At 38.0% G+C, this 10,807-nt stretch overlaps 1 protein-coding gene across 39 annotated transcripts in view; it reads right to left on the bottom strand.

The window, feature by feature from the left end:
* The window catches only part of CACNA1C (calcium voltage-gated channel subunit alpha1 C), a 522,932-nt gene that overhangs the window by 128,704 nt on the left and 383,421 nt on the right, over positions 1-10,807 (bottom strand). For all 39 annotated transcript variants that reach the window (XM_053405792.1, XM_053405794.1, XM_053405791.1 and 36 more), the window contains 2 exons: positions 7,190-7,280; positions 382-408 (listed from right to left, as the gene is read on the bottom strand). In XM_053405792.1, coding sequence (XP_053261767.1) covers positions 382-408; positions 7,190-7,280 — 118 coding nt within the window. The remainder of the gene's footprint in view (positions 1-381; positions 409-7,189; positions 7,281-10,807) is intronic.

Raw genomic sequence — 10,807 nt, 5'->3', positions numbered from 1 at the left:
GCATATTCAAGGAAAGGCCTGGAGAAGCTCTGGGAGACCAGCCCCATACAGGCCTCTTGCACCTATTGCCCTGACTCTTAGTCTCCTCTAATTACCTACTTCCTTTTCTTTCTTAATGGGTTTTCGCTTCATCATGGCTTCAATGGTCATAGGGGCGCCAATGTGGAAGCTAGTCTTGTTAACCACTCCAATCTTAATTAGATTTCCTCTTCATCAGAGTGGTAAAGGAAGTAACTCAGCAGCCTACTAATCAAAATCTTTAGCTGGCACTATATCATTGCCATTACTAGTTACAACAGGAGCAACAAGAAGATAGATGGAATGTTCATTCAAAGCTTCAGTAAAGATGTTTTTTTTTTTTTAAGCTATTGCAGTGCTTACCTAAACTTAGATTTAGATATCCGGTGCCTGAAAGAGAAAAAAAAGATTAACTGTATCTTAAGCATATGATCTGTTCTCTTAATTTCCATGCAAAGAGAAAGAACAAAATAAGAAATAGTTGCAGATTCTATACAGATTTTAATTTATTTTTTACAGGATGATGATATATAGCAGCAAACCACCTAAACTGCGTCATTCTAAATGTTTTGAGGATTATATCCACAATCTAGTGGGAAGGAACTGTTGAAGGCTTATCCGCTGTCCATTATAGCCAAACATGGGGGAAGGAGTATAAATGTGATGGTGGTAGGAATCAGATAGATATGACTGATGGCTTATTTAAGTGCTAAGATTCCAAAAGCACCATGTCCCACTGCCACCACCCCTCTTTTCAAGGAGCCCGTCCATTGAGTAATTAATAGGTTCTTCCTGAATTGCATAGATTTAGTTCCTTTAAGGCTCAGTCTAATAATAATAATAATAATAATAATAATATTTTTTATTTATACCCTGCCCTAGTTTCTAGTCTAGAAACTGATTCACATGATCACTGTGAAAACTGCTTATAAATCTTCTTAAAGCAGGGTTTTTTTCCTGTGGCCAGCAAGATAAGTGGAACTGCTAGTATACATGGCATTAAACTCTTTGCCAGACTTCCAGACAGTGGCAGCTACATGCATCCAGCTGGCATCAGCGACAGCATGGGCAGGATTTTCAAATAGGCATCTTGTGGCCAATAGTCATGCAGACAGTGCTAAGAAGGTAACATATATCTTATAACAGTTAATAACAGTCTTAAACTCGCTTGAAAAAGACACAAATTTATATCATTGGTATAGATGTGGCAAACAGCAAACAGCAACTATACAACCTAGTTCCCCAGAGTGGCTGGGGGAACCCAGCCAGATGGGTGGGGTGATGATGATGATGATGATGATAATAATAATAATAATAATAATAATAATAATAATAATAATGCTGTCCCAAATCGTGCTGCAAAATGTTCTTGTCCCCATATAGACAACCATTCTTATCTGTTTCCACATGAAGAAAATATTTAAGAGATAGGAAGATACCAGCAAAAGATGCTCCAAACAGAGTGCACCTCTCTTTTGTAGTGTTATAAGTAATACATGGGCAGATAGCTGCCACCCAGGAGGACTCCCCTGCTCAGCGGCTGAGGGCCCCGGTCCTGCCACTCACCACCTGGCCCAGGGCGAGGCCTGATGGGCTCTATAAAGGACTGCTGCCGCCGCTGCTGCTAGGCAGAACGGGCTCCGTTTTGTTTTGTTTTTGTTTGTTTAAATTGCTGGTATTTTTTACCTATGTCATTTTAAACTGTGATATAATGCTGTATTCTTAGTTTTAGATTTTGATTTATGTGGAAATTGTTTCCCATTTGGTTGTGTATTTTTTTGATGTGGTTTATTTGTTTATGACTTTTGTAATTATGTAAATCTTGTTATGCTGTAAGCCGCCTTGAGGATTGTTTTTTAACTGTGGAAAGGCAGCATACAAATAAAAAATGATGATGATGATGATGATGATGATGATGATGACAGTAGGATTAGAACAGGAGTGCGACCTGTTGCCTTGATGGACTCTTGTGCAATGATGGCACTTGCATTGCAAATGGGTACAAAAATGTTCTTGCTTGACAGTGCCAGGGCCGGTGAACTTATAACAATGCTATGAACATGATGCGAATAATCTTGACAATAGCACAGAAGCTCAAAGATGCACCAAGAAAAAACCTACCAGCCAGATAACATGCACACCATTTGAGGAACAAAGGGAGTGTACGAGGATAGAAGTTAGATGTTTCCAAAACAAAATGTGAAGCAAATTGGGAGAGGTGCACATCTCACCACTGACTGGTTAATAGTGTTATCATCCCACTATGGTGGTCCCATGTCTGACTAGAACCAAAGTACAAAATTATTCATTTTTGCTTAATATTCACCTTTGCTTATTCATTTCTCATTATTTGCTAGAACTAAGGGATCCAAGTAACCACTTGGCTAAGCTTTCTTCTGACTTGCAGACTTGGAATTAACTTTGAACTTAAGAGTTATTTTAGTTAAAAAGGTAAAGGGACCCCTGACTGTTAGGTCCAGCCATGGACGACTCTGGGGTTGTGGCGCTCATCTTGCTTTACTGGCCGAGGGAGCCAGCGTACAGCTTCCGGGTCATGTGGCCAGCCTGACTAAGACGCTTCTGGCGAACCAGAGCAGCACACAGAAATGCCATTTACCTTCCCGCCGTAGCGGTACCTATTTATCTATTTGCACTTTGACGTGCTTTTGAACTGCTAGGTTATTTTAGTTACTTAAGTTTATATTTGGGTTAAGTTCAGAGTAGATACATGAGTAGATACATTTCCACTATAGTCATGATGCTTAAAAGGTGACCTTGGGCCAAGCACTAACTCTTGGCCTAACCTAATTTATCCACTGAGGTGCTGTGATGATAAAATGAGGGTGGTAGTGGGAGGAGGTACAGTGGTATCTCTGGTTAAGAACTTAATTCATTCTGGAGGTCCGTTCTTAACCTGAAACTCTTCTTAACCTGAAGCACCACTTTAGCTAATGGGGCCTCCCACTGCCGCTGGAGCCCGATTTCTGTTCTTATCCTGAAGCAAAGTTCTTAATCCGAGATACTATTTCTTTTTTTTTTTTTTGTAATTAATTTTTATTCAAATTTACAATAACCAATCCAGTTACAATTTAACATCCAATTTAACTTATACATCTTATAGACTTCCGTCAGCCTATCTGACAATTTCCATATTTTTCACAACTTTTCACATTCCTTAAATTTGTGTTGCACTTTAACAATCCTTATTTTATCTTTTCGTTTAAACAACATTCCTTACTATTCTCTTCACAAAGCTTCCTGAAATCCAACAAGCGTTATTTCCTGATCACACACAGTTTTGATATACTCTGTAAATTTGTTCCAGTCCTCGGTGAACCTCTGATCGCGTTGGTCTCGAATTTTACATGTTAATTTGTCCATTTCTGCGTATTCCATCAGTTTCATTCTCCATTCCTAATCCGAGATACTATTTCTGGGTTAGCGGAGTCTGTAACCTGAGGCGTATGTAACCCAAGGTACCACTGTATACGTATGCTTCTTGAAGGAAATATGAGATGTAAATGTAATGAATAAATAAAATGATGGAGTAGAGATAATTACCATAAAGAAGATAATTGATTTACTCAATTTGTTGTTGTTTAATACTTAATAATTTTGGGAAGGGAACAGGGTGATGGTGAGGGAACAGGGCACTGTTGGTGTCTTGTTAGATCTGTAAGTATATGGATGGGAAACAGAAAAGGTGTGGAGATGGAACAGTAACTTTAGTAGAAACTCCCATTTGTTTTAAAATGTTTGTCAGACATCACAAAGGTCAAAATGTTTCTGATTTGGGGGGATAAGAAAACAAAAGAAAAGCATCTCAGGATTGTGAAAAAGCAACATATTACAGCCTTTACAGAGGGAAAACTGGGGAGTAGGAAGAAAAGAGGTCAAAGAGAAAAGTTAACAAAGGAAGAAAATGGAACAATTGTCTAGGGAGAAAGGCAGTTAGGAGCAAAACACTGAGAAGCAGAATCAATGTTAGATTCATCCTTGAATTTAATTTTAGGGATCCCTGTTTTCACTGGCTATTCCTTACAACACAGTTAAGAAAAACCATACTTCTACCAGCTCAAGAAATAACCATACTATACTTTGGTGGGTGGGGGCGAGGTTAATGTGGTTTAGTTAACTGGACTGTATTCTGAATATTACACCTGATATGTTAATGTCTCTGGAGGAAATGGAAAGTTGTTTTAACTGTTGCACTGACTGTGCATATAAATAAAAGTAAAAAAGTAGGTTTGTTTAACTGGAGCAAGGGTTCCACTTGGTATCCTTGCACTGCAACAGGGGGCAGATCAACAATGAACATTAATGGGTCTGCAAATTATCAGCGCTTAGGGACACCTTAAAATGTTAAACTGGCCCTCACTGGGAAAATGAATTTAAAATTGCTCAAAATCCCACTGGGTAAATTCAGTGTTATCTCTTTACTTTTCACCAAAGGGGCTGAGTGGCATTTTGAATAACATTTTATTTAATTAAGCTAACAGATGTGGCAGTTCTTCCACACATCATGCATGTGATAATTGTATCTCTGGTGCATTAGACGCTGCAGTTAAGCATCTCTACCATGCCAACAGGTTACCTAATAACATCCACCCACCCTTCACTAGTTTGCATCTGTTGCTCTCCCTGACAATTTTGTGTATGTGTGTGACAGAAAGTGTGTGTGCTTTTCTAGCTGAAATGACTTTAAAAACTATTGGAGACAACTAAGATCTCTCAAAAGAACAGTGACGGAAATTCACACCATTTTTTGTTATTCAGCATTTTCATAGACCTACATTCTACCTCAAACCAACAATCCTACTGATTCTCTTTGAAGGTATTTATTCACACAACAGATGGTTAATTTACTGAATTTACTACTATGTAGATTACATTAAAGGGAGATTAGACAAATTCATGGAAGATATAGTCCTTCAATGTATTTTAGTCATGATGGTTCTGTAGAAACTACAGGGTCAGAAGCAGTATGTCCTTTAATACTATGTGCTAGAGGGCAGGCCTGTACAGACAGCGGGGGCACCACAGAAGCAAATATTCAATTATATATTTATTTACATATAGGAAGCTACTTGTTACTGCAAAAAGTAATCCTGAGCTCATACATTGAATATTTCCATAGAGAGTGTCCATACTTTTCAGAAGATAGCCTAATTTCCCCCAAGCAATTCTTACAAAGATATGATGAAGACATATTTTCTCCACTGCTCAACTCTTCCTGTCAACGTCATGGATTTTAAGGCAACAAAAAGTAATTCTAAAATGACCCAAAAAATTATGTTCTTTGTTTAGTTTTGCTGCTGTCATGGGATTTAACACAACAGCAGAATTGAGTCACCAAAACTTATTTGGAAATGAACCTAGGAGAGAGAGGATTCTGGGCCATGTTCTTGATGGCAGAAGTCCTGTCTGGTGATATATTTAGGGCAAACTCATGGAAAATATTGAGTTTTCAGGACCTCCCCTAGCCACCACAAATATCAATACTAGGGGCTGGTGTCCCTGTTTGCTTTGCTCACCAACCCACCACCGCCCTGCCAACACCACATTGCCAAACCTGCTTCCTTTATACCTAACCAAACCCTCCTCCTTTTACACCTTGCCCAAGTCTCCTGTGTAACTCGCATAGACGAGTTATCAAACAAAATATCCTCATCTGGAGGATACCCGTGGAGAGTCAATAACCTGGTTTTGAACTGCTCTTCATTTTGGTATGCTAGAGCTAACAGAAAACATGGTGCAGACTTCAAAATAACACTTCCTTTCATGCCCATAGGCAGTGCCAGAAAGGAAATGGGAGCGGGGGCAAGCACCCTTCAGACAAACAGCTCACACTTATATATTTAATATGAAATATACCATTATTTTTCTTCCAGAAATATTAGACATGAGACACAGACTTTTAGAAGACATCTGAAGGCAGCCCTGTTTAGGGAAGCTTTTAATGTTTGATGCATTACTGTATTTTAATATTTTGTTGGAAGCCGCCCAGAGTGGCTGGGGAGGCCCAGCCAGATGGGTGGGGTATAAATAATAAATTATTATTATTATTATATTATTATTATAATAGCCTGTCCCCTCACCCCAAACCACACCTTGCCCCTTCATTGACCCAAATATACTGTTCTGGTGCCACCATTGTTTGAATTTTACATTGCTCAATAAAAGACACTATGGGACGTGGGACAGAAAAGTGAGGCTTGGCATTCAGTGTCCTTTTAATTTTTCCTACAGTGTCAAAAGCAATCTGAAAGGCGTCTTGATATTTATTAAGTCTTAAGCTTTAAGGTATTTTATGGTAAGATAAGGTTAAAATAAATTAAGGTAAATTGAATGACAGAATATAGTGAAAGATGGAAAGGATTTGCTGAGCTAACTAATAGGTTAGATTGTTAAGATAAATTACTCAATAAAAATTGAGAAAGATGGAAAGAATTTGCTGAAACAAATAACTAAACTAGAATACAAAAAGGGAGGTGTGAGGAGGTCGATGAAACAAGTAAATGAAAGATAAAGATATGGAATATTGGATGTGTGTGTTTTTTTATTGTTATTGTTGTATTCGTTTCTATGTTTTTCCCCCTTTTTTATGTATTGTTATGTATGTTTTGTTAAATTTTTTGTTGTCTTTTTCCTTTCTTTTTTCTGTAATTTTTGAAACTTCTAATAAATATCATTAAAAAAAAAAAAGAAAGGCGTCTTGAAAGCACCCTGCAGAGTGAGCTGTGTGGGAAATTTATCACAGGAAAAGCACTCTCAGAAGCCATAATCTCACACAGCTCTTCTCAGAGTCCATATTTATGTATTTCAAATAAAAAACAAGTATAAATGGAAGACAATGAAAGTTGGACTCTGTTCTATGCAAAGTAGCAGCTATTTTGTGATACAAATAATGTTCTATGGGAAGCTCTGAAGTTCTAGAACAAGGGAATATCTACAGTAATTCCAGAACACCAGTGTGACACAGTGATTAGAGTGCTGGACTAGGACCTGGAAGGGAATATCTAATTCAAAATGTTCTCTCATTCTAATTTAAGAAGAATCAGTCTCTGGCAATGCAAATTCTGAAGAAAGTCTTTAAGGTTTACTCTTTAACTATCCGTCAGACTCCATGGTGGAATAAGGAAGACACAAGCATAAACATGGTTAAACTCACGCCAGCCGTGCTCCACAGTTTTCTCCTTCAATATCTCCTCCAGCCACATTGTCAGTGTTCACAGATTCTGTCTCACTGGTGGGCATGCTCACTACATGGATCAGAGGAATGAAAATAGAAGGTCAGTAATTGGTCTGCAATACACAAATGTGCAGTTCCTGGCAGTGAAGGTGCTTGCTTAGCAAAAAAGCATAAATTAATAAGGAAAATGAATTGTCACCAGAGGAAAAGCCCTAAGATAACATTTTCCTGAAGTTTAACCTGTTTGTTTCAAACAATGTGATACAAATTTCCTGAACTATTTTTACATCCCACAAAGATACCTCTTATTGACATTTCCATCTGGCACAGCCCCCTAAATTTTAAACTTCCACAAAATAAAGTCACACAGACACACACCCCATTCTGCTTTCCTTGGTCTGTTTTTGTGCACAACTGTCTTTCCATATATAAGCTTTTTATTTTTATTTTTTAAAATCCTGATTTAAAGAACAGTGCACAGTCCAAACAGGAATATGCTTTATGGGCAGGAAATGAGCAAAAAATGAAAGAACTTTGTTGAGGAAAAGCCAGAGACAAGGTAATTAAAAAGTGATTGTGAATAACTACAATGCTAGAGCTCTAGGGCAATGTTGTCCTAACATTCTAGGATGCAAAATTAGGAACAATCCACATGACCATCCTGGCATACTGAGATGTTAGTTAAATAAATGCACACATAGCTTTGCATGTGGAATAGCAAGTTATATTATTGTTTCATTGGGTAATTTAGTCAACATGTACCATACTATCACTCTACCGTCTATGGAAGCTTTGTGGTTGCCTTACACGCTGGGCATTTTGTAAAACAATCACACTTATGGCTCAAGCAATTCACCCTAAATATAGACAGAAAGTAAATACAGTATAAAGCTTTTGCTTCTATTCAACACTTGATGATTTGGACAGGGCAGGTAACATCCAAAGCATGTCATCTAGGTTCAGAGCACAAATGTGAAAAAGGAGATTTAGAGTAGATTCATACAATAGTCTAGCTAGGATGCAGGTGAACATGGTTGTACACACATTATGAATCAACTCACTACCTGGATAGTCACTAGTCAGCCAGTGATAAGCCAGTGAGGTTTCTTCCCCTTTTGAGTTTGTCACAAAGTTTGCGTGTAATTTATATGCATAGAGAAGAAAAAGTTGGCCATTTCACCATACACCCATTTTAACACAGGTTGAAATATTCTGGAAGGATTGTATGAATTAGTTCACTTACACAAGCTGTTTCTTGCTCATTTTGCAACCCACCTCAGGTCAGGGAGTAACCCATTAGCAAGTGCTATAACACAAGATTTGTTCTCTATACATTACAGTTACATAAGTTTGGGAGTGTAAAACATACATGAAATTTAACAGGCTGACAGCCACTGACTATTTCTAATACATCAAAAGAGGACAGTTAAGAAGCTAAGCAGAAGTAATGTTTTCTCCTACACTCCACATCAGTGTGTCATCATTCTGAATCTTAAGGCTTCTTGACACTTTGAACAATTCAGATGAGTTAACATAATAAAGTTGAATGATATGAGTCCCACAAATACTTTTCTAGAAGAATGTTTTCTAGAAGAATGTTTCAGAATAGGCTATTTGGTGCATTTCCAGGCCCTGTATAACTTGAATAGAAGACAACGAAACACAACATCCTGATGTGGAGGATGCAGAGGGTATTCGCAGAATCCTCAAGATACCTGCAGGGAAGTGAACTTCTGTAGGTCACTTGAATATATTTTGAAAGATAAATTATATATGTGAAAGATTATGAAGTACAGAAATAATGTTAAAGCAGAATTATGATACCAAGGCATTACTCCATATTATTTTATCTTTCAGAATAGTGAGCTTGTCAGGGATCTGTGACCTTTACAACCAATTGTTTGTCCATGGCAGGTCTTTTTATGTTGCTCTTTTAGAAGCACCAAATCTTTAATACTGTCTTTCTGCAGTAAGGAATGACTACTGTTTCTGAGGGGTGATTCAGCCACTAGAGCCTAGCATCTTCCCCATAGACACAAAAATCTACTTATTCCATGATGCACCTCTCCCACACTAGTCATAAGGTACAGGCAATGGGCTCTTTAAACCAAACCAGGAAAGAGAGCAGTAACGAGCCCTCAGCCCATAATATTTTGACTTGTGAAGTGAGTGTGTGAGTGCAAAAAAATGTGGTTGCCCTTAAGCCCTTGCTTAATTAAAAATATGGGTCCTGATGAAAATTACAGACTTTAGTAGAGCACTTAGATAGCCAGCATAGCATAAATTTAACTGTTATTATGCATATTATCTCCTAGGTGTTTGGATAATAAAGCAATTTATGGCCTTTTAAGCTGCGGGGGAAGGGGGTTTACTGATTTTGTTTACTATACTATGCATTTTGTGTTTTTATATTGCAAACCACCCTGTGATCCTTGGATGAAGGGCAGTATGGAAATCTAATAAATAAATAAATAATCGTAAACATACTAAGCAAATGTTGGCATCTGTCTCGAGAGACAATGAAGTGTGCCTCCGGGGTCCAAACAGCTGCATTAGCAGCACTGAAGTGACCTCCCCAGATTGTCACAGGTCCTGGCCTGTCCAAACAACAATATTCCCTCTCGGTCTCGTTGATATGGTCCAAAGGAAAGCAGAGAATACATTTGGCACCAGCTTGGCTGTAGGAGTTGCTGGAAGGATGCATACAATGTGTCATCCAGCACTGGTCATAGAACAGGATAAGAATTTATTTATTTATTGAATTTATATACCACCCTATATCTGCAGCTCTCAGGGTGGTTCACAGAATAAAATCAAAATATAAAACCTCAAAATAAAAGCAGCAACAACCCAACAACCCCTCCCCCACCTTATAAGATAATAAGAGGAGCCCTTATGGATAAGCCCAAAGGCCTATAATATTCAGCATTCTTTCTCACTGTGGCCAACCTGATCCCTAGTGCAAAAGCACTCCCATTCCTGATTCACAGCAACTTCAGAAACACTTCCTCTGATACTGGAGGTAATATAGCTATCATTGCTTTGTAATCATTGATAACCTTATCCTCCATGGATTTGTCTAATTCCTTTCAAGAGCTGTCCAGGTTGATGGTCATCTTGTGATAGCAAATCTCATAGTTTTAACTGTGTGCTGTGTGAGGAAGTGCTTACTTACTCCTGTCTGTCCTGAATCTTCCACTATTTCAATTAACCATATTCAATCTATATCCATAGTGCTGCAATTTTCTCACCTAATATTTTTCTGCTCTCCAAATAAAGTACACAAAATGAACTAAATACAATAAAATGACTACTCAGGGGTTACACAATGTGTTTGGACAGATGATTTGGCAGCCCCTCAGACCACAGAACTTTATACAACTTTATGAGGTTTTATGGCATGCCCTGTATTATTGAAAGATATCCAAGATAATGAAAACATTATTTTATTCTAATAATTCATCCACACAATCACCTTCTTGCACAACAGGGAGAAAAGTAGAACTGTCACCTTTTGTTTCTGGTCCAACTGAAAAGTTGGGCTTTAGAAAGTCTGATATTTCCTTCAAAACTTTTTTTTAAAATGTCAGTACACTG

The sequence above is a fragment of the Podarcis raffonei genome, chromosome 10 (assembly GCF_027172205.1).
Source record: "Podarcis raffonei isolate rPodRaf1 chromosome 10, rPodRaf1.pri, whole genome shotgun sequence".
Taxonomy (NCBI): domain Eukaryota; kingdom Metazoa; phylum Chordata; class Lepidosauria; order Squamata; family Lacertidae; genus Podarcis; species Podarcis raffonei.
The sequence above is the reverse complement of the archived record's forward strand: the minus strand, read 5'-3'. Positions and strand labels throughout refer to the sequence as shown.